Here is a 23,279-nt window from a genome sequence, read left to right on the forward strand (position 1 = left end):
GTTGTCCTTGATGTACAGTTCTCTGTCAGAAGTGGGTTGTAAGTTTGCCAACTTTCCACAGTGGACATGACAAGTGAGGCAGAGATTTAAGTCGAGTGGTGACGGCACCCCCTCCCCTTTGCTAACCTTGCAGGTTGATATAATAAAGTAAGTGTTGTGCTTTGTTTTGCTTTCCGGCGTGTAACCAAGACCTTGTTTTCCTTGGCAGGGACCTGTCCCACAACCAGTTGATAGCGATCGAAAACGGCGCCTTCTCGCGTCTCTCCAAGCTGCAACTCCTCGACCTGAGCAACAACAAGATCTGTGACATCGCTGAGGGGGCCTTCCATGGGCTGTCCTCTCTACAGACCCTGTAAGTGCCTGTTTATGTGAAAACTAGTCGGAATCAATTGTTGGATGAGACTTTTCTGTAGAACTGACGACTATATACCTGCTGAGTTAGGTAGAAATGTACTGTATGAGTTAGGCAAATTACTTATGTCTTTTTTTTCCCACCACAGAGAACTGAAGTCCAATGAAATCTCCTGGGCAATCGAAGACATGAATGGGGCCTTCTCTGGACTACGTGCTCTTAACAAGCTGTAAGTATTTTCATTTCTTCCTTGTCATTAAGCTCAACAATCTCATGAAATGATAGAAGGAAATTGGTAAATGTTTTACTAGTATTCAAGTCAAAACCATGTGTAGATTCATGCATGAAGCAGTTGAACTTGGGTAATGTTGATAGACTGATAGACGATGATGATATTGGCTTGATTATCAAAAGAATGATACATGATTCCCTCCGTACAGAAACCTGGACCGGAACCACATCAAGTCCATGTATAAATGCATGTATGAAGCTGTTGAACTAGAGTATTTTTGATGGACCTTATCTTAGACCTTAGATCCTCCCGCAACACTGTTGCATTGGTCAACTCGGCGAGCGTACTTTCTCCATTGTTGATAGACTGATAGATAATGATACTAGCTTGGTTATCACACGACTCGCTCCCTACAGCAACCTAGACCAGAACCACATCAAGACCATGTACAAAATCAGGCTTGAAGCAGTTGAACTTGAGTGTTGTTGAAAATCAATAGATAATGATACTAGCTTGGTTATCAAAAGAATGACACACGATTCCCTCCCTGCAGCAACCTGGACCGGAACCACATCAAGTCCATAGCGAAGCGGGCCTTCAGCGGGCTGGACGGGCTGCGTAAGCTGGACCTGACCGATAACGACATCTCCTCCATCCAGCCGGACGCCTTCGCCGGCCTCAAGCTGCTGGAGGAGCTGCGCATGAACTCCAGTAACCTCATCTGCGACTGCCAGCTCAAGTGGCTGCCTCGCTTCCTGAAGGAGAGCGGGTTCGGGAACACGGTGGACGCCAAGTGCTCGCATCCAGAGGAGCTAAGGGGGATCAACATCCTGCAAGTCAAAGACTTTACCTGTGGTACGTACCTGTAGCAGTCGTTGTGATCTTTCTTTGAAATTTACAGGAAATTCTGAAACAATTCATATTGTGATTGATCCAATTTTAAAAGAAGAAAAAAGCAGGCAATGATGTCTTCATGAATTGTATCTTGTAGGAAAAAGAGTTTGTTATAACCATGCACTATTTCATTTCGCTCAGATGATCAGCCCAAACCCACCATCACCACCCACCCAAAGACGACCACAGCTCTGCGGGGAGACAATGTCACGTTACTGTGCGCTGTCACGAGTATCGCAGCTTCTCCTATGCACTTCGCCTGGAAGCACGACAACAAGGTTGGTATTTTTTAACATAGCTCAGGATAAAGCGTTGTTTACATAGATCGTTATACAATGACTTGACAATACATGATAGGAAAATACTCAATGTTTCTTTTTTTCTTATCCTTCTCGACAGGTTATTGACAATGCAGACATTGAAAACTATGCGACAATGTCAGATGGTAACATTGTCATGGAGTACACTTCCATCCTGAAGCTGTGGAACGTCGATGACTCCACAGAAGGCAGATACCAGTGCGTCATTTCCAACCACTTTGGCCCCTTGTACTCCAACAAGGCCAAGCTGACTGTGCATGGTGAGTTTCTTGTCTTTCCCTGCTACTTTTCAATAAGGGATAAACTATGAAGTGATATTGCATGAAAACGGAAATGAAAATTTGTGTTCCAGGCTGTAGAAAAGAAAAAAAATTCTACTAAGCTGAATTGTTGACTAATCTTATCTAAAGTTATGTTACTATATGTGTTGTTTTTGTTATAATGGGGAAATTTCATCACCAAAGTGACAATGTTTGTTGCTTTCTGTTCCAGTGTTCCCCAAGTTCACCAACCCACCGCAGGACTTCACGGCCCGAGCCGACGGCACCGCAAAACTGCAGTGTGCAGCGATTGGCCAGCCTGCGCCGCAGATAGCCTGGCAGAAGGACGGAGGCACGGACTTCCCGGCGGCGCGGGAGCGGAGGATGCACATGATGCCAGAAGACGACTTCTTCTTCATCGTGAAGGTCAAGACGTCGGACATGGGTGTCTACACCTGTACTGCCACCAACGATGCTGGGACAATCACGGCCAATGCTACTCTTACTGTGCTAGGTATCTACATGGAATCTTTCTTTTCTTGTGGTTTGTTCTTGAGGGATTATCTTGCATGTGATGTCTTGTAAGTAACATTTTAAGACTTCAGAAAGATATTTTAGAAAGTAAAAGGATATCACAATGCATTCTGAGTTGGGTTTTGAAATCGGAGGGGGACTGACAATATTTTCTCTAACATTTTCCATCCTACCCTGACAGAAACACCCACCTTTGTGAGACCACTGGAAGACACAGAGACCATGGAGGGAGAGACCACAGTGCTGGAGTGCCTGGCGGCGGGCAGCCCGCAGCCCTCGGTCAGCTGGAAGAAGGACGGAGACGAGGTGCCGAAGACGAACCGCCACTTCCTGACGGCCAGCAACCAACTGCTGATCATCATGCACACGGAACCCGGAGATGCAGGGCGGTACGAATGCGAGATGTCCAACACTGTTGGTACTAAGCGGGAGTCTGCAAGCTTAACTGTTGTACCAGGTGAGGATCTATTTTAACAGTTCTATTTTGAAGATCAAAGCTCTCTGTTTTTGCTTAACTTCCATCTTTGAAATTGATTGTAATGGCTTCTGTATACATAATTCATCAATTGAATTAAGTATTGATTCAAAGTCATGGTTGTCATTGCAAAGATTTTGTGTGGCCTGTTGCATGCTGAGTTCCGAGTGTTTCTAATGCAAGGTGTTAACCCGACCCAAGTCCTGGCGAGCGAGGGTGTGGCCCAGGAGAGCACGACGACCGGCATCATCATCATCTCTGTAGTGTGCTGCGTGGTGGGCACGTCGCTGGTCTGGGTCATCATCATCTACCGGACACGCGGCAACAAGGAGGAGTACAGCCAGACCAACACCGACGAGACAAACCTCCCACCGGACATGCCCGGATCCAACTTCAGACTCTCCCAGGAGGGCGTGGATGGGGGCGGTCAGGACCCGGCAGCACAGCACGGCCACCAACCTCCCCATCCGGGCCCCCAGCGCCTGCAACACCCTAGTGCTACAAACAGTTTAGGTAAGGCCTGTCCTCTGTTGACATGCTCTGTTTGTTTTCAGATGGGATTATAGTCTTAATTTGTCAGGACTTGTTGTGGTATTCCAGCCAGGGTGAATATTGTGAGCGGCAGTTGTTTGTATATCTTGAGATCTTGTGCTTCCTCTTCCGTCACCTTCACCCCTTATTGTTTGAAGACTTAAGCGATGACCTATGTCTTTACCAGCACATTTGTGCCGACAAGTAATTGTAACTAGAGAGTAGAATGTTTGAAATATGCCTACAGGAGTAATTTTAGAGGAAAAATCCTCCAGACAACTTAATCTTGATGGAAGGAAGGATTTATATTTTCTGCTGATTTCTCCTACCAGGGCGAAGAGTAGATGGTGGAAACGAAGCTGTCTCCGTAGAGGTCCCCTGTAGCAGATACCCACCAAGGCTGCGCTCGGCGGCCATTTTCCCGAGCGATGCGCCGGAAACACAGTTGTCACCTTTAACCCAACATGAGCAAGCTCTTGCAGAGCACTCAGGTTAGTAGTCTTGTCAAAGTTTGATTCTCTTGTCAAAACCTGTAATTTCAAGAGAAAATGGTGATATGGTAATTTGCAAAACTCATAGTACGTACCACTACTGTTTCGGTGTCTGTCAAACACCATCATCAGGGTTAGAATTGCTGGATCTGATTCTCGCTGCCTCCGGTTTAAGACTAACATCAGAACGCAAAATGCAAACCACACTTCCCTTTATAGCTTATGGTGAAAAGAATGGAAACTGATAGGAGAAAAATGTTTTTCCCCCTCTGCAGGTAACAGTATTACTTCTATCCCCCTGCCTGAAGACGTGGCGAACAGTCAAGGGGACGTCAATCAGAACACGACGCATAGTCCGCTGCGGACGTTCCGCCCCATCCACTCTCCGAACGGGGACGAGAACGCGCCCCAGCTGGAGAAGAGCGTGGAGCGCTACCACCACCCCTCAGGGTCGTCAGGGTCGTCGTCCTCTCCCGAGGAGAGGAGACGGCACCACCACCGGTCCAGAGACCGCCTGGTGCCGGACCTGTACCACCGGGCAGAGCCGCCGGGCAGCGATGACATGGACGTGGAGAGCGAGGCACAAACATATAGTTCATCGTTGTCAAGTAATAGTTCACAAGGCTTGCCAAGGTTTCCTAAAGGTGAGAACTCCACATGTTCACTAAGATTGTAATAAGATAAAATGACTGGTTAATATGTATCTATATATACGGTTTTGTAGACCTAAGGTCTAGCATATGTGAAGCATACATAGTTAAATTGCTGTTGTTTTTTCATGTTTCAAATACGGGTAAAATTGTTGCACTAATGGAAGAAACCTAAGAAATATAGTAAGTTTAACGCTAAGAGACAGTAAACCAACCTGTGGTAAGTCAGTAAAAACGTCTCTAAAAGACCATGGTTTTTGTCATGTGCACAACTGATTGTTATAAATTACAGAATTTTGTAATTAAATATTGTTGCATTTCTTGTGTTTCAGACGTCCAGTCAGAATTCAACCCTCCACCCTCGCCCCTCACGAGATCGAGGTCGTCCCCCATCGCTGCAGTTGCGCCCTCCCACCACTCTCCTGTATATAGATATCCCTACCAGCAGCACAGCAGCTCATCACAGTCACAATACAACAACCCAACAGAAGCCTTCCCAAGCAGTAAAAGTCTCATTCTCACAATGAATAACCACAGAATAGGCCGAGATGTGACGTTGTAAAGTGTACATAACTTATTGTAATGTAATAATGATTTCCCTGTAAAACTCCCCCCTGCTTGTAACTTGTATGAAAATTTCCTTTTATGTTGTTTGTAATGTAATATATGTATATTGATACGTGCTAATCTATTTTATGAAAAGACGGGTAACTTGCTCCCAAGGTGGCGTTATCCGTTGTTGCAGAACTGGGATGTGTTGTCATTTTTTGTGGAATATATTTTAGTGATGTCAGAGAGAAAAAAGCTTTTACTTTGTGGATAAGCTTTTTGCCTCCCTAGGAGGTACTCCACTGTGTATATGTGACGTCAAGAGATTTTTATTTCCCGTTTTTAGCCCTGGCTACTATTTTATGTTGTACATGTAGAAGAGGCTGGCTTCTGCCACTGCCAAGAGCTCGCAGACAAATCTGGATGTAGTGATACGCTAGAAGCTATAGCAAACTATTTGTGTTCTGGTTGCCTTATTTTCTTCTCTACAAATGTTGCGGAAACAGTGCTTTATGGAGTCTTGGCAGAGCAAAACAAAAATCAAAAGAGCAACAATGGAAGGTCCGAAGCAGCAAATCCCACAAATGTGTTACAAATTTGTTTCACGAGGGACGCAACAATGGTGCCTTCGTGCCTTTAAAGGCTTTAACACTGATTTTTACAATGCAGTAACTGTACTTTGTTTTATCCTGTTTAAAGAAATAATTTCTTGAAATAGTGTGCCAGAAATGAGAGATGGAATGCTAAACAATGATGAATCAATGTCGGATTTTTGCAGGGTCAGAGAGAACGCAGGGTCAAATTCAATTTGCCCACTGCGAGGAGAAAGAAAAATCCAAGCTGATAGGAAAACCATGTTTTCAATGTAAAACAAATTTTTTTGGTAGCAGCTAGTTAAAAGGACATGTAGTGATAATTCAAAGTACTCAGTATTTAGCAAATGTAAGTGAAATTCTCTAAAACGGTAGTTGAACGATGATGTAATTGAAATCTCACCAAGTGATGCTTGTATGTTACTATTGGTAGATGCGGTGGTCTTTCAGATCAGCCTGTTTCTGTACCAATCTCTGCCTCCTCAGCTGGAATTTTAAGGAAAGCTGCGGCTTCTTATTTACATAGGATGATGATGATGCATGCTGGGTGTAACATATGTAGTAACGAGGTGTGTTGTTGTTAACCAACCGTACCACACGCTAAAACAATCAGTTAGACCAATGTTGGATGAACATTCTTATGAAATCATGGTGATATTGAAACAATACTTATTTCTGATTGTAGACAAGATGTTACCTTATTTCCTGATGTCCTCTGTTCCCAACTACCTCAGCTGTTTAAGGCAGAGGGCTGTGGGACTTGGGTAACATACCTGGCAGTGTGGTAAGGTTGTGTAACATTGTTGGATGGAAAATTTGTGAAGAGTGCTCCAAGATGGCCGTTCTTCCATTGCACTTTCCCAATAAATAGCAAAGCCCTTTTCTGTGTAGCAACAAAAAACATTGCTAATGCCTTGTAGCAAGCAGATGCAACTGAGCAAAAGAATCCATAGCAAAACGTGACAACGAAAACTGTTGTCACAAGACCAGGGCCATCACGGAGTGCTTCGAGGGACGGCAGCCCATTTCACCACCCTCACAGTATTTGTGGTAGTCGTGTGCATCATGTAGTCATATCCCTCTCCCATCCATTTTTCCTCGGTACTCGCAAAGCCAGTGCCTCTTGCCACGTGCGTGGCAGACTCAGGGCCAGGCGGGTACGGTGTCACCATACAGCGGGTCAACTAACGGCCCGGACGGGACTCACAGGGCACGACAATACCTCCTGCTGTACTGGTGCTAGTACGCTTGTGTAGAATGCCGATAACAGGGTTGATAGAGATTATTAATATTTAATATTATTAAAAAAAAAGTATGAGAAGAAAGGATTGTGGTATGTTGTGCCCTGACAGTCCCAGCCGGGGAATGTGAGAGTTATTTTTATAGGCAGGCCTATCCACACACGTTGTGTACATACATGTATCCATTGTCACTGTTCATTAACAAGACAAGCAAACCCTAATGTCATATTTATTGTATACATCTTTAACATGTGTGATGTCTACGAAAGGACATTCAAAATTTATTTGTATAGCATCTCAAGAAGTATTAAAAATGGTCCTCATGTTGAAATGCTATTTGTTGTGTGATTTGTTTGGATGAATGTTAGTGTATGGATGAATGTTGGGTAATTGTAATGTAGAACAACATGCATGCCAAGGATACCAGGATGATTAAGTAAATTGCCTGACGATAATGTATCTGGTTCGGATGTCAGAAAAATATGGTAAAAGTTAGCTGTTAGTATGTAGAAGTAACTGGTCACCAGCAAAATGGTAACTGGGGAAATCCAAGTGAAATATAGATTGTATCTACAAGTGTAAATGTCTGAAAGAAATAAAGATACTGAGGTCTAGACTGAAGCATATGCTTCCCATTGAATTGATATTGAAGTCACACTCACTCACACAAATCTTCATGCAGTGTGTGCAACACGTGAGAAAGTCGCAGCTAAATTCCATCCCTAACGTTACATATGTAGATGCTAGTACTTACAGTCTTACAGCGCCATCTTACAACACTGCTTGGTATTGCAGCAGATCCTTCCATGCACAAAGTGCAAGTTGGCTTACTACACTATGCGCAGACATTTTTCAGTGTCTTTCTTCACAGTAGAAACTTTGTGTGATGGAAAGCACTTAAGTAATTCTATGGTTGAAGTTAACAAAGGGCAACTGTTAAGAGTCTTCACACCGTACATTCATTTTCTTCTCAATCTTTTTTCTCATTATTTACATAAAACGTATTCCTTGTTGCCTTCGTGAATAAGGTTATATTCTTTGGTTACACCCTTTATTAAACGACTGTAATTAATACCCAAATAAACCCACATATATCAGGGGCAAAATAACTTACATCGCTAGGCAGTCACCATTAATACTTGTAGATTATACAGATTACGTGCAGATCATGTAGATAACATTAATTTTTGTAAGGCGAGAGAAATGATATCTTTAAATACCCTATTTCTAAAACAACGGAAATAGGTTATGCCGTGGATAAAGGTGAACTAGCGTTACAAGAAACGTTTGGCCTTCTAAATAAGCAAATAAGACTTAAACACTTCGTTATTGTAATGCGGTTTATGCAACATATATGTAATGTCAATTACAAAGGTAGACAGAAAGATAGCACGTTTCTTAAGTCAAACAGTACCCTTACCTTAACTGACAAAAGAATGTACCTAAAATATTCCAAACGTACTAATCTCTGACGAAAGCTTAGAATGGCTAAATAGGACCCGTTAAACATATCCTACCAACGCGACTGCTTTAGTGAATATTGATGATTGAAGTGTGGGACATCTTTGGTATGATTATTGATTATGGTAGTTACGTGCTATGTACATCTGATAAATAAACATTTGTATTTCTAGTATACGAGCGATCGCTGTTGTTGTTCATATTATATCCGGGGTATTCGACGGCTGGTGTCTACAACAATTGGATTAAAAATTGATATTTAGATTAGCAGATCAAATTAGTGCTAACTATGTAAATAAATATTTTGCAAAACACCTGGTTTTTGCCTACCATGCGTCACTGTAACATCATCGCTGCCGCTACCGCTCGTACTGCACTGTCAGTGATACCGGCGTAATAAGCATACCTATCACCCTCTGAAATGACATTTACATCCAAACTTATGGTATGATAACTCCTAAACAGACTTGCGGGTTTTATTATTTCTTCCTTGGTTCAGCGACCAGCTGAAATGGTACCGGGGAATGTACAAATCCGAAGACTCCCTCGGCAGACGGCACGGCACTGCCCTCTGGCGGTTTAAAGGTGAAGCGCTGCAGCAGGGAGGTGAAGATCAGGAACAGCTCCACCTTGGCCAGCCGTTCACCAGGACAGAGGCGACGACCTGAAAAACATCCGTTGTACTTTCACATGGAGTATGTGCGAAGAACATTCCAAGCAGACGTTACTAGTCATTACCAACTACCTTACCCAGATTTCATCCTGCATCCTCGGACGTTTGGAAAGCAGAGCAAGTCATCAAGAAATTTGAACTCTCGTGACGTGACTGTTATCATCTGCCTATCTGCTGGAATGCGCATACCAGGTAATCAGCATAATTTACAATTCAATTTAAATTCAGCGGACAACTTCCAGTTTACAGTTGGTGAACAATATATGCCCATATTGACGTGAATTCAAACACCCTATACAAGCTTTTCATTGATGTCGTACTAACGTTACTTATAATTTGAATCCTCCGACGACGGCCATGTTGGCGGGTAATTGAATTAAGCAGTAGCATCTTCATGTGGTTTACAGATGTACGCTGTGATCCAACATGGCGCAGATGACGTCAGATGACGTCAGATGAAATGCTCTATAATGGTTCCAGTCTCACCCATAGAAAACATGATCAGATCCTCCCTCCTAACGAAGTTCCCACTGTCGTCAAGAAAGCGGGCTGGGTCAAACTTGTTCGGCTCGGGCCAGAGCTGTGGGTCGCGCAGCACCGACCAGATGTTCACCTCTACTCGTGTAGACTGAGAGAAATTCAATATAAGATGTCTGTGATTGGTTACTATCAATTTCCTTCCAACAGTGACTGTTTTAAAGTTAGAGTACTCAATTTTTTAATGTCTGACAGCACATCTTGGTCGCGGACAATGGCCTAGTCTCGATCTCGTGAGAGAACACGAGACGAGACTTCTTCAAAGATGTCTGTGCCTTTGAAGGACGTACTCTGTAATTTGTACTTGGTTGAAAGTTAACTCCTTTGTATTTTAGCCTGGGTACCGTGCGGGTAGCAGTTCGCTCCCATGTTCGCTTCTGCTACGCTATAGGTGAGATTTTGGCAGCAATGCAATTCGCTAAATAGGCCTAGACCTACTAGACCTTGGAATAAACACATAAATGAGACAAACGTTAACTACCTAGTGCTACATTCTGTCCTACCTTAGGAATGTGATAACCCCTGAAGACTATATCACTGGTGGTAAAGTGCAAAGCTGTCATTGGAGCGGTTGCTGCCATCCTGCTTATTTCACTCAAAGTGGCCTCCGTGTAGGGCATCTGTGACGGAAAAAGGAAATATTGCAAAACTAGGAGTGAACAGACCGGCCGGTGAGTTATGTCCTTTCAAAGCCTTACAGAAAATCTGCCCCTGCAGTTTAAAAAAGCCGCTTGGGGGCCCAAACTTGCACGACGTACTCCCTGCCCAAAGACGTATCCACTTCTCAGAAATCATGAACCTGGCACTTGAGGAACATTTTACCTCCAACTTTGAACCTCGGCTGCACTACCGTAACTCGCAGCTAGGAGGCCCATTATCGAACTTGACCTTCTTTTTTCCAACCCCCACCTATCCACCAAATATCATGCAAAACTATCCGTAATGTGATTGTCTCAAGTTATGCTGTCCGCCAACAAACGCACGCACACACTCGGCCTGCTGCAGTGCCGATGGAAAGTGCTACGCCAACCTTTTTCGAACTCGACCTTCCTTTCCGCAACCGAAAATATAACCTTCTTGGCGAAGTTAATCAATCACGATAGAAGGAGTACTTATACATTTGTTGTACTTTATTAGTCAAAACAAAAGATTTTATCCTATATAAATGGCAAAGCCGACCATCGACTAGTACCTGCAACAAACTGAAGTCGCAGGACATTCCCACAACTTTCCCAAGAATGTCGCCGTTAAACCCCTTTCACATTATCCACGATCTCTGAGCGTATCGATGGAAGATCGGTCATATTTAAGATCGACAGAGGGTTGCGCGTAATTTTCACCTGAAAACCGTCCTTGTCACATATAAGCCATACTTTGTACTATTGTACAATTGTTGTGCAATAAAATCATTATCATAAGCGAGGCTCGGGCGATTGCCACAGAATCGTCGTCCGATCGATTTTCGCCAAATGTGACAGAGGTAGTATCAATCGTATGACGACCATGACCATCACATTTACCATATGGAGTTGTAGGTTCATGGTAGTCGTGGCCATAACTCATGCGGCAAATGTGACAGTACTTTACCTTGCTGCGATGTTCCATGGAGGGGTCCTGGTTGGGTCCCAGCACGCTGTCTATCTCCTGCTGTACTTTCTGCTGGATGTCCGGATGGAGAATCATGAACAGCACGGCCCAGTGCAAGGTGGTCGCTGTTGTGTCAGTACCTGCCAAGAACACCTGGCGGACGAGCTTCGGAAAAGAAAAGAAAAACACAAAACGTTAAATTTAGGGAAGACAATACTTGGTAGAGGAGCGTCATCGTCTATGTAAAGACTTGTCAGCTCACACTGTCACTGTAGTCATGCTAGCTAACGAGTAAAACGACAAGAATAACTAAAAAAAAATTTACAGCGAAGGTTGCGAAACATAATGTCCTTGGTTACATGTCTTTAAGCAAAGAATTAACGTTGTATGAAACATTCATAAAATGTCACCAAATTTACTTGTTCGTTTTCTTACTTACCGTAACATGTTGCTCTTCGGTGAAGGTCGAATGCTCGTCTCCCTCTCGCTTTTTAGCTTCCAGGAGAAATGCGTCCACGAAGTCCCTGATGTCATTCGGGTCAAACGTCTCCTTGTGATGTGTTATTTCCTCTCGGATGTGTTGCATCAGCTTGCGTTGGTTGTTTACATACCGTTCAGATGTCTTCTTTAGGCTAGGAATCACCCGAGCCACTGGAAAGGCAATCGGTAGCAATCCAAGGGTCTTGGTAGAGAACGTTTGTTCGATCATCTGTAGAAGTTCTTTACCCTTGACATCATCGTACTCGTAGCGAGAACCGAATACGATTGAGCTGATGACATTGCAAGTTGTATTCTTCAACAGCCGAGAGATGCAGAAGGACTGGTTTTCTTTCTTCGTGATGACATCACTGAGTGCCCGTGCCTCTTCTAGGATCTTGCCTTCCATGCTCCTCTTGCCGACGCCGAAGTCCCGAAGAGCGGACATGGTGAACTTCTTGTGCTCTTTGAAACGAGCAGTGTACGGCTCCAGGAGCAATCCTGAATAAGACAACCAATGAGAGACTGATATGAAAAATATTTCTGCCAAAATTGCTGTTCAAAAATAAACCAGGAGCAGATCTCTCTCTCTCTCTCTCCCCAAAAAACGTGTGCACTATGTGTTACATTTTTGGTTCAGATATTCAGTCCTTGTGGTTCTGAACTCTTACCTTTTGCACTCTGATCTGGAGAGCCAGGAACTGGGAAGTGAGGACGGCTGGAGAAAACATCGGCGTTCGTCACCAGAGCCTCGCGGATGGCACTAAAGCCGTTCAGAACAACCCTCGGATGACGAAACGCGTACACGGTGAAGACGTCCCCGTACTTCTTAGACCATTCTTGATAAACTACTGGGCTATCCTGGTGGTCAAGAAACATAACGTTATATGTATCTAACTAAATGTCTCTACAAACCCGGGCGAATACAGAATCGAGAACCCTGCATGAACGTTGCTGAATCTGTAAAAAAAATCTGCCAAAGGATATACGTATTTCAGCCTTGTATCCAAACCTATTAATGCGAAAAGACTTTTCGGCTATGATAAATTATTATAGCCGAAAAGTCTTTTCGCAAATAGTTTGCCTGATAGGACTAAAAGAATCGGCAGCCGTGATTGGTTCGGAGGCCAGGCTAATGTATACAAGACGATGTAGAAGCAACAGCCGAACAAATAACAACTAGTCCTTTATCTTGGAAGCCAAAAATCAGTGTAAGTCGAGGAGCTGGGTTAATTGTTATGAACTTAGCCTGACTAGGTCGCGCTCATAGCGGCCAGCCTGGCTGACGAATCTGCCCTGGTAGCGAGAGATTGCGCAATACAAGCTAGATCTGGACTAGATATCATCCGATGGATGTTTGTCGTCTTTGCTGAATTCGTGGTTCCACAATCAGCTTAAAACAACACCATTAACGCCACCACTTACTCGACGGCGAATCAACACATCATGAAGAATTTTCTCACGAGGCCAGGATGTATATTAGAGAAGTTTCTCATTCCAGCCAAATCAAGCCCTATTGTTCTAAATACAAGTCAGATAAAGTTGTCTTCCAAAACTATCCATGAAATAGTACATCCTGTAAATCATAACCCCGTCAGTTGAACACCGATTACTGAAAATCAAATCCAAAACTGCTTCAGTGGAAAATTGACAGCACGTTTTTGTTTTGCACTGCTATGGGCAGTAACACGCACTCAATGTAACTTTAGGTTAGCCAGAGTAATTCAAATCTTCTTTTATGGCATGTTTACATAGTTAATGGTCACAGAGTGTTCAATTCTACCTTACTCCTGATCATGGTGAACAAGTTCCCGACCAGAGGCAGCCCTCTCGGTCCAGGCGGCAAGCCGGCTGTTGCAGCCCGCTTCCACAGCACCGTCGTGATGATGACGACAACACCGATTAGCAACGTCTGGAGGCTCCATGGCCAGTTGACGGCGGATAGCAGAACGCTCATGATCGACATGACTGTGTCTTCTTTATACAATCCAGGTGTGTATGTATGTCACGCAACACCCGATATCCTTATCTAGAACAGTCCATCATTCTGAAAAGTTGGCGAGGATTTTTTTTCTTGTTCCCTTTTGACGCTATATCAACTTAAGACTGTGTTAATCGTTTTACTTATCATGATTGGGTCATTAACTTTTACACGCTACCAGCGTACTACCAAGTAAAGCAAAACATTGAAAGCCTTTCTAATTGTCCACCTTTCAAAGATTATAGCCATGGTAGGTTCCTACAGTATTTTCCCAGACACTAACGTTACATCACACCACAGTGTACTTTACAAAATCTTCCACAGTTTACTACGCAAACCTCAGATTTGATGATCACTTTATTAGTAAATTGTAAAGGAAACAAGTCTTTTATGGCCTGATATCCCCTGGTTTTCTTTGTTAAATGTTTAAATATAAATGGTCGCTATGAAAAAATTGCGAAGTCAGAAAACCCCCATTGCGAGCCTTTCACAATTTTCCCATTTCCGAAAAGACTGATTCACCCGGCGCCCAAGGTTATATCTCCTCATTGTTAAGTGATGAACAGCATTTTGAAATGAAAACTGGACTTATTCATAGGCAAACATAAAAAGATACAGTAACCTTTGTCCGACGTCTTGTTTCACAAGAATAATTGTAATTTGATGAGTCAAATAATCCTCAAGCATTCTAACCCCTTAACGAGTCTTTCGTGATTTTCCCATTATAAAATAGCAAGACATTTGCAATTTGACGGTCGTTTTAACTGCTAACAGTAATTTTCAGTCACCATGCGTGGAATCCATGTAACACTGTGGCCGCCCTTAGAAGCGCCACCTGGATTCATAAACTCTCTCACACACGGACTACCACAAAATTATCATTTACGTTTTTGCACTTTACTACTGGTATATGTTGAGGATGTCGAGGAGATCACACTTTTCATGCTTATAGTTCTCCAGCAAGTTATTTTCAGGAGTGGTGACATTCAGTCTGTAGAAATGTCCGCTTGTTCCGTACTTCGGCCAGGGGACGACCTTTGCTTTATTGTTGTTTGTAGAGTTGATCCCGTGAGCAGATTTATTTGGGTCGCCTGTGTGGGCGAAGTTACCGTAGTGATACGCTATGGTGTCCGCCATACGTTGTTCGTCCGGGGTAAATGTTAGATTTGCCTGGGGAAGGAGGGGCGTTTGAAACACAAACGGAATGTCCTCCGCATGACACACGTGACCGTTACAAAACTTATATCCGTCCCACAGATTCTTAAAGGACCAGGCATGGTCGAAAAGATACAGCCAAGCATCTGTATGGTACTTCCCGGCACTGTGTGCGACTTTACGAGTCGGACACGTGAAGATCCAGTCAGTCGCCATCTCAGACAGGATCACACGATAGTCTGGGGACGTTGGAGGGGGTTTGTACAGCTCTAAAACCGGTATGGCCTTCTCTTGAACAAAGGCAAACATGATTTCGTCAAGTTTGAGTTTGCTGGTTATGTTCTGGTTGAAAGCCTGGTAGACGTAAAACACGTTTTCTCCCAATGTCGTCCCTATGATAAACGGCTTCTTCTGAAAGTTACCTTTCGCGAAGCTGTCCACCGTAGGAGCTGGAACCACATCGAAGTCTATAGATGGTCCATATTGCATGAAGCTCTCTATTGGCTTTAACGGGTTGACAATGTCACCGTTTGCCTTGTCTTGTGCGTCGAGTACAGCATCTGATTCCTTGGAACGAAGGCAGGCCAAGTCTCCGGCCGAACAGTTGAGGTGTTCGGCGAAGAATTTTCCGAGCCGAAGCGCCTCATGGCGAGACTTGTGGGGAATGGAGAAGGGCACGCTCAACATGATAGCCTGTTGGAACAAATCCGTAGACTTGTCGGAAATCATGTGTGTCGCCACAGAATCCGAACCGGAGCTTTGTCCGAATATAGTGACCTTGTTTTTGTCGCCCCCAAAGCTAGCTATGTTCTGTTGGACCCATTTTAACGCCTCTATCTGATCTAGCAACCCAAAATTGCCTTTCGCGGCGTCTTCTCCCTCGCCGGTTACGAGAAAGCCAAAAGCACCAAGCCTGTAGTTGATTGTAACGACGACAGTTTGAGTTTTGTCGGCCAGAAATCTTCCGTCAAAAACCAAAGCAGATCCGGTACCGTAACGGTAATTGCCGCCGTGAATGCAAAACAACACAGGCAGCGGCTTAACAGTGGAATTCAGAGCATCATTAGGCGCAAAAATGTTCAGGTACAGACAGTCTTCGCTCTGCGTTCTGTTTGCATCACGGTTGCAAAGGTGTTGGACGTCGCTTTCAGTTGGTCCGCAATGGTTCTGACGGCAAGCAGGCCCTGGCTCCGTACCGTTGCGGACTGCAGGTGCCCAGGACTTGTTGTATGCTTGGGGAGGTTTCCAGCGAAGCTCGCCGACGGGCGGAACCGCGAAGGGCAGACCAAAGAAAATGGCTCCTTCGTCCACATACATGCCTCGAACAGCGCCAAACTGCGTCTGAACAGTTGGACCATCTTCTTGGACTCCGTAACCAAGGCAGAGAGACACAAGCGTGCTCAGGATTAGGCGTTGTAGCCCTTTTGGTGAAGCCATCATGCCTGTACTGGCAAGTAAAGCGCCAACTAAACGTACTTTGGTCTTCAGTGGGGGGAGTGTATGTCAATCCAAACAAACAAGAAGCTTTATTTATATAACACTATCTGCAGACTCTGGACGTTTAGCTTGTGACATTCTCCTCCGCAGATTCGAACCCCCAGCCCCGCTAGCACTGTAATCTCCAAGCAGATCCTCGGTGGTCACAAAATCCTCCACAGTTTACTACGCAAACCTCACACTTCATGATCACTTAATTGGTAAGTTGTAAAGGAAACGCGTATTTTATGGCCTGACATCCCTTTTTTGTTTGTGAAATGTTTTAAATAAAGTCAGAGAAGCCTCGAAAAGTCAAACCCCTTTGCGAGCCTTCCACAGTTTTCCCATTCCAGAACAGACGGATGTTTTTGGCAATTTTGCGATCGTTTATTTGGGTTCGTTTGACGGTAGTTCGAACCGGAGGCAAGTTGTATTAACTCAAGTCTGAATCGGAATTCATCATTTCAAAATACCTTAGAATGGGATTACCAAGGCAGAAAACATTTGATGATTTTAATGATCATACCAAACATGACGTCCATGAAGAGGCTCCATCTGGCGCCGAAGCTTATATTTCCTCATTGTTAAGTGATCAACTAACTTATTCATATGCAAACATAAAACGATATAGTTACCTTTGCCCGATGTCTAATTCTTTCACAAGAATAATTGTAATTTATGATAGCCATTCAGGATGCTACAATAATATTTATTGTTAAATTGACCGGAAACGTACCCTCGTTCTAACCATTCCTGCTGGCAAAAAAGAATAATTGGCAATAACATATGATTTCCCATTATTCTGTTTGTTGAATGTCTTTAAGCATTGTCACCCTTGATATCTAATGGTCTTATTCTAAAAAAAAACAGACTCAAATAAGCCCCAAGCATTCTAACCCCTTGACTAGTCTTTCGCGATTTTCCCATTATCAAAATAGCCGGACATTTTGCAATTTGACGGTCGTTTTGATTACTAATAGGATTTTCAGGCACCATGAGAGGAGCCCATGTAACATTGTGGCCGCCCTTAGAAGCGCCACCTGTATTCATACACGCACACACATACACACACGAATTACTACAAAATTACTATTTCAGTTGCGTTTTTGCACTTTTCTACTGGTACACATTGAGGATATCGAAGACATCACACTTCTCATGCTTATAGTTCTCCAGCAAGTTATTTTCAGGAGTTGTGACATTCAGTCTGTAGAAATGTCCGTTTGTTCCGTACTTCGGCCAGGAGACGAACTTTGGTTTATTGTTGTTTGTAGAGTTGATCCCGTGAGCAGGTTTGTTTGGGTCGCCTGTGTGGGCGAAGTTACCGTAGTGAAACGCTATGGTGTCCGCCATACGTTGTTCTTCCGGGGTGAAGGTTAGGTTTGCCTCGGGAATGAGGGGCGTTTGAAACACAAACGGAATGTCCTCTGCATGACACACGTGACCGTTACAAAACTTATACTCGTCCCACAGATGCTTAAAGGACCAGGCATGATCGAAAAGATACAGCCAGGCATCTGTATGGTACTTCCCGGCACTTCGTGCGACTTTACGAGTCGGACACGTGAAAATCCAGTCCGTCGCTACCTCAGACAGGATCACGCGATAGTCCTGGGACGTTGGAGGGGGTTTGTACAGCTCTAGAAGCGGTATGGCCTTCTCTTGAACAAAAGCAAACATGATTTCGTCAAGTTTGAGTTTGCTGGTTATGTTCTGGTTGAAAGCCTGGTAGACGTAAAACACGTTTTCTTCCAATGTCGTTCCTATTATAAACGGCTTCTTCTGAAAGTTACCTTTAGCGAAGCTGTCCACCGTAGGAGCGGGAACCACATCGAAGTCTATAGAAGGTCCATATTGCATGAAACCCTCTATTGGCTTTAACGGGTTGACAACGTCACCGTTAGCTTTGCCTTGTGCGTCGAGTACAGCATCTGATTCCTTGGAGCGAAGGCAAGCCATGTCTCCGCCCGAACAGTTCAGGTGTTCGGCAAAGAATTTTCCGAGCCGAAGCGCCTCATGGCGAGATTTGTGGGGAATTGAGAACGGCACGCTCAACATGATGGCCTGTTTGAACAAGTCTGTAGTCTTGTCGGAAATCATGTGTGTCGCCACTGAATCCGAACCGGCGCTTTGTCCGAATATGGTGACCTTGTTTTTGTCGCCTCCAAAGCTACCTATGTTCTGTTGGACCCATTTTAACGCCTCTACCTGATCTAGCAGCCCATAATTACCTTTTGCGGCGTCTCCCCCCTCACCGGTAACGAGAAAGCCGAAAACACCTAGTCTGTAGTTGATTGTAACGACGACAGTTTGAGTTTTGTCGGCCAGAAATCTTCCATCATAAACCAATGCAGCGCCGGTACCGTAACGGTAATTGCCACCGTGAATCCAGAACAGAACGGGCAGCGGATTATCGGTGGAATTCAGAGCGCCATTAGGCGCGAAAATGTTCAGGTACAGACAGTCTTCGCTCTGCGTTCTGTTTGCATCACGGTTGCAAGTGTGTTGGACGTCGTTGTAAGTTGTTCCGCACAGGTGCTGGCGGCAAGCGGGCCCTGGCTCCGTACCGTTGCGGACTGCAGGTGCCCAGGACTTGCTGTATGCTTGGGGAGGTTTCCAGCGAAGCTCGCCTACGGGCGGGACCGCGAAGGGCAGACCGAGGAAGATGGCGCCTTCGTCCACATACATGCCTCGAACAGCGCCAAACTGCGTCTGAACTGTCGGACCATCTTCTTGGACTCCGTAGCCAAGACAGAGAGACACAAGCGTGCTCAAGATGAGGCGTTGAATCCCTCTTGGTGAAGCCATCATACCTGTACTGGCAATTAAAGCGCTGGCTACAAGTACAGACTTTGGTCTCCAGCTTGTCACATGGTATCAGCTGAACGACAAATAAACCTATTCAGTATTGACTGACCTGGCAAAGGTGAATTTTGAAGGCGTGGCAACATGGTCAATGGAATTATATAGTATCCTTAGTATGGTGAAGGCCCACGAGGCATAGAAGCCGCAGAATGTCAGAAGTATGTGTCAAAGAGCCAAGAGTGACAAAAGCGTCAAAATCCATCGTGCCTTGCTATTCACAAGTGTTGGGCGTGTATGGAAATTCAAACAAACAAGTTTTATTCATATAATGCTATCTGCAGACTCTGGACTCTTAGCTTGTGACATTCTCCTATGCAGATTCGAACCCCCAAACTCCGCTAGCACTGTAATCTCCAAGCAAATCCCCGGTGGCAGGCAAACAGTATCCATGTACTTGAACAATCTTTATTGGCCAACCAATTTCCATTTGCCACCGTAAGACGTAGGTCGTTGGCCTTCGGACGGTGGCAAAAATGGAGATTGCTTGGCAAATTGTTGTTTAGGTACATGTACATGGATGCTGCCTGCCTGCCACCGAAGATCTGCTTGGAGATGAATCGCGAAGAAATGGTCTACATTTGGGGCCCCTAGAAGCTTGTTTTTTTCTAACTGCAGGATCTTTTGTTTCGTGTTGGAGTCTTTGGAAGAAGATAACTGAAGAAGAGCTTGGTGTATTGATCTTTTGTTTATAGCAGCACAATTCTACAATAATACATCACTATACTTCTTCCTAATGCTTGGGTCACATTTCCAAATCGGGGCCCGACCGGGAAGTTTTAAGAAACGAAAAATTGAAATGTATACCTAGAAATAAACACAAATAATGCCCATGAATCTAATTTCTATATTTTGTGTATTTTGATGTCATTTGTATCATTCTTTTCGTTCCCCAAAGCTGCCGGGCCGGCCCCGGTTTGGAAATTTGACCTTAGCCTAAACCAATATGATATTACAATTACAATTACAATCATACAAGAAATTGACACGGAAAATATTTTGAGAAATAGCTTGTGAAATGGTTTGAGAGACTACTACACAAGTCTAGCTATACAACCTGCAGTTCTAGTGGCAGATATGCAATGAATGCTTTGTTGGCGTAATATCCTCCCGGAAAAGCTGCCAAGCCCTGCACCCAAGTCTGCGACTCCAGAATATAACATGCCATGTCGTCACTGTTTAACACGTAGATCGTCCCGTCCATTTCTGTACACCCCTTCTCAAACTCTACGGCTTCTGTGGCTGGATGGGCGGCCAGTGAAGACCACTGCTTCGTGGTGACATTGAAGCAGTCTACTCCGGGAACGAGTCCACCAAGGAGGTAGATGGTTTCTCCCACCGCGACCATACTGTTCTTGTCCCGTTTTCTGGGCAGGGGAGACAGAATCTCCCACTGGTTGTTGTTTGACGTATACTTCAGAAGTGCAAACTTTTCCGTCCTCTCTTCTTCCGAGTTGATGTAAATGTCTCCCTTACAGACGACAGCTAGATCGTAGTTAGTCCAGTCTCCAGGTAACGGCCTTCTAAACTCCCACCTGTCCTGTTCAGGAATGTATCTTTCCATCGTTTTTACCGTGTAGTCGTACTGAAACCCTCCTATAGCGTAAACAGACCTGTCGTGAGCTACAGCTCCAAAGTAGGCCCTGGCTTCGCTAAGGGAACGTATCTGGAACCACTTGTTCTGGATGGGATCATAGCAGAAGGAGTCCGACAGCACGTCTCGGACGGCTATCCCGGAGGGGTGACCGAATCGTGGTTTGCCGTATCCTCCGATGACGTAGATGTAGTTGTCCAGTACTGCTACACCCCACCCTCTCGCACACGCCTGCTCCGGATTTTCCGTGAAAGTTTTCCAGACATCCTGAAAGTAGAGTCGTGTTAACAACGAAACATCGTATCCCCTGGCAGTTTTCCCTTAAACTGCAACAATGTGTGTTGAATCTGCAAATGTTTGCATACGTAAAATCAGAATGATTTTAGACGTTTGATAAGCATGAACACCATGAGGTACAAATTACATGTACGGACATCATAACTTGCTAAGGTTATGTATATTTATGATAGTTAGTAGGTGTCAGAGAAACAAAGGTTAAGTTCGATAATCGGCATCCTAGCGGATTTCTTTGATACTGCAGCTGGACCTTTTTACCTTACCTTAGAGTGATCGTAATGAAGGAATTCCCTCGGGCCTGTCTCACGCCACGTCACATACCCCGTGTTCACTCCGCACAGGAACTTCTGGTGCCTGAATCGCGTCTTCCACTTCTCGCTGTTCTTCCCTCAGCTCTTCGAAAACTTCCGAGCGAAGAAACTTCAGGTAATTGTCCCCCATCAGATGTGCTGCAGCTTCCTTCAGGTCGCGGATCGCGTAGGTATCAGCCAGCATGTACAGATGGACGCAGTTCTCACAGCTCAGTTTACTCTTGATGTAGTCTAGAATCGGTGGCATCTGAAGAAACTGTGCTATCTCAAGAACGCCAGCTAGTTTATCGTCCATTTTTATTGGCTTCGATTCATACAGAAAGTCTAGAACAACCTGAAATATTTCAGCAGCGAAGCCGTGAAGTTGCACGGAGTTTTCCCGACTTTCTCTCATGCCACTTTCTAACATGGCGCGAAAATAGTCTGACGTCTCCATCAGGACCGTCTTGTGGACGTGGAAGGTGCAGTCTTCAACTTTGACCTCCAGGTCAGGGTCACCCTGAACGCGATTGATGTACGAGATCTCGTAGCTGTTTCCTCTGAGGCGAGAATCCGTCGTTGTCGTTGCCATGGCATTGAGTGTTACTGTATAATGTTGGATATAACGATACGTTTCCAATAATCCGTAAAACAAATGACAGTACTAGGCAGCACAATAATCCATAAAACAAATGGTACTATATATAGATTCACGCACATGATGATGTACTAGTTCTTTTGCAACAAACATCAAAGGCATTCAATCATATACTCGGTAGTCGTCAGGTTATTGCATTAAAGTTGGTTACTGACGTTAGTAATCTTGTGACCATGCATTGAAAACGCAGGAAGGACATGAAGCTCTTGGTACCAAGCATTTCATCACGATAACGATGCCAGACATGTCATACATACTGGTACAGACACGTCCTCTGTCAGGCGGTTCTATTTTGGGAAGGCAGGCCGCTGCGACCAAAGTCACGCAAACAGTGGGAGTTCGTTCATGTGGATCGGAAGAAATTTGAAAGTAAATGCGACAGAAAAACTTACAAATGTACAAGACATTGATGGAGTGAACTCAAAACGTAACGGTGATAAGATGTCAAAATTTCAAGAGATATAGCCTACATTTATCCTCATATGATGAACTGCACTGTAATGTGATGCCTGGAGTAGGAGCTTGACGTGCCACTGCCACACCATTGGGAGTCATTTTATATTCGTGCGAGTGGTATGGCTAAGGGTCAAAAACTAACCTTTGCTGGTGTATGGACGTCTGGGACGTTACGGTGCTCCGGTCCGAAAATTATGGTTAGATAGTCAGTTCCAAGACGAGAGCAAATAGTGTATCAAAGGACAAAGGTCTTAACGTCGCCATAATGCAGATGTTTTACGACACTGTAACAAGTAGGGGGTGGGGTTGGGGCTGTGTCGGGCTCCTTTGACCCATTGCTGACGTCACTGAGGAAGGTTGTTACTTTGTATAGAGACATAGGGTATGAAATATTCATATAGGAGTTCTTAATCTGTAGGGATCTCTCTTCAGTGGGAATTGCATGTGCCTTTTTATCTATGTGTGATAGACTAATGTTAAATACAACGTAAGGTTAATGTATGCTTGCAATATACATCAACCACTGTGCTAACCAATTTTTTTTCGTTATGAATGTAGACAATAGGCAATAGCATACAAAGCCGGTTTATGAGTTTATTCACATGCACATAGGGTCAGCCTACCTACTATCAAGTCCAACGTTCCATACAGCT

The 23,279-nt window shown here is 44.4% G+C and overlaps 4 protein-coding genes across 7 annotated transcripts in view; 2 read left to right on the forward strand and 2 right to left on the reverse strand.

Moving 5' to 3' along the window:
- Positions 1 to 7,453, forward strand: part of LOC118415898 (leucine-rich repeats and immunoglobulin-like domains protein 3) — a 36,795-nt gene extending 29,342 nt beyond the window's left edge. For 2 of the 3 annotated variants that reach the window (XM_035820825.1, XM_035820823.1), the window contains 11 exons: positions 209 to 352; positions 501 to 581; positions 1,138 to 1,439; positions 1,620 to 1,756; positions 1,878 to 2,058; positions 2,291 to 2,572; positions 2,774 to 3,049; positions 3,251 to 3,580; positions 3,931 to 4,089; positions 4,365 to 4,733; positions 5,072 to 7,453. In XM_035820825.1, the coding sequence (XP_035676718.1) occupies positions 209 to 352; positions 501 to 581; positions 1,138 to 1,439; positions 1,620 to 1,756; positions 1,878 to 2,058; positions 2,291 to 2,572; positions 2,774 to 3,049; positions 3,251 to 3,580; positions 3,931 to 4,089; positions 4,365 to 4,733; positions 5,072 to 5,301 (2,491 nt within the window). In that variant the 3' untranslated portion in view covers positions 5,302 to 7,453. The remainder of the gene's footprint in view (positions 1 to 208; positions 353 to 500; positions 582 to 1,137; positions 1,440 to 1,619; positions 1,757 to 1,877; positions 2,059 to 2,290; positions 2,573 to 2,773; positions 3,050 to 3,250; positions 3,581 to 3,930; positions 4,090 to 4,364; positions 4,734 to 5,071) is intronic. The other variant, XM_035820824.1, reaches the window with a different exon arrangement.
- LOC118415899 (cytochrome P450 2D28-like) lies at positions 6,172 to 13,885 on the reverse strand. Its single transcript, XM_035820826.1, has 7 exons — positions 13,641 to 13,885; positions 12,529 to 12,718; positions 11,820 to 12,358; positions 11,381 to 11,545; positions 10,297 to 10,413; positions 9,743 to 9,884; positions 6,172 to 9,247 (listed from the first exon to the last, which is right to left on the reverse strand). Exons 1-7 carry the CDS (start codon positions 13,821 to 13,823, stop codon positions 9,063 to 9,065), a joined length of 1,521 nt encoding a protein of 506 aa, XP_035676719.1. The 5' UTR covers positions 13,824 to 13,885; the 3' UTR covers positions 6,172 to 9,062.
- Positions 9,232 to 23,279, forward strand: part of LOC118415901 (UDP-galactose translocator-like) — a 53,667-nt gene continuing 39,619 nt past the window's right edge. Inside the window, exon 1 of the mRNA XM_035820827.1 lies at positions 9,232 to 9,448. Within this exon, the coding sequence (XP_035676720.1) occupies positions 9,274 to 9,448 (175 nt within the window). The 5' untranslated portion in view covers positions 9,232 to 9,273. The remainder of the gene's footprint in view (positions 9,449 to 23,279) is intronic.
- Positions 20,156 to 22,820, reverse strand: LOC118415908 (kelch-like protein 26). Of its 2 annotated transcripts, XM_035820840.1 has the most exons (3): positions 22,769 to 22,820; positions 21,486 to 22,118; positions 20,156 to 21,192 (listed from the first exon to the last, which is right to left on the reverse strand). In XM_035820840.1, the coding sequence occupies exon 2, from the start codon at positions 22,102 to 22,104 to the stop codon at positions 21,526 to 21,528; it is 579 nt and encodes a 192-aa protein (XP_035676733.1). In that variant the 5' UTR covers positions 22,105 to 22,118; positions 22,769 to 22,820; the 3' UTR covers positions 20,156 to 21,192; positions 21,486 to 21,525. The 2 variants fall into 2 exon arrangements, with proteins under 2 accessions (XP_035676733.1, XP_035676734.1); XM_035820841.1 differs by lacking the exon at positions 22,769 to 22,820 and having other exon boundaries at positions 21,486 to 22,459.

This window comes from Branchiostoma floridae, chromosome 5, assembly GCF_000003815.2.
Source record: "Branchiostoma floridae strain S238N-H82 chromosome 5, Bfl_VNyyK, whole genome shotgun sequence".
NCBI classification, from domain to species: domain Eukaryota; kingdom Metazoa; phylum Chordata; class Leptocardii; order Amphioxiformes; family Branchiostomatidae; genus Branchiostoma; species Branchiostoma floridae.

What these genes read in the sequence shown, in the direction of transcription:
- LOC118415908 (XM_035820840.1), bottom strand. Translation starts at nt 22,104, where the DNA reads ATGGCAACGACAACGACGGATTCTCGCCTCAGAGGAAACAGCTACGAG.
- LOC118415899 (XM_035820826.1), bottom strand. Translation starts at nt 13,823, where the DNA reads ATGTCGATCATGAGCGTTCTGCTATCCGCCGTCAACTGGCCATGGAGC. An exon ending in CCGAAGAGCAACATGTTACG is followed by an intron (nt 11,546 to 11,819) that starts GTAAGTAAGAAA and finishes TCTTTTCCGAAG; the next exon opens with CTCGTCCGCCAGGTGTTCTT. An exon ending in TCTGATCATGTTTTCTATGG is followed by an intron (nt 9,248 to 9,742) that starts GTGAGACTGGAA and finishes GATGTTTTTCAG; the next exon opens with GTCGTCGCCTCTGTCCTGGT.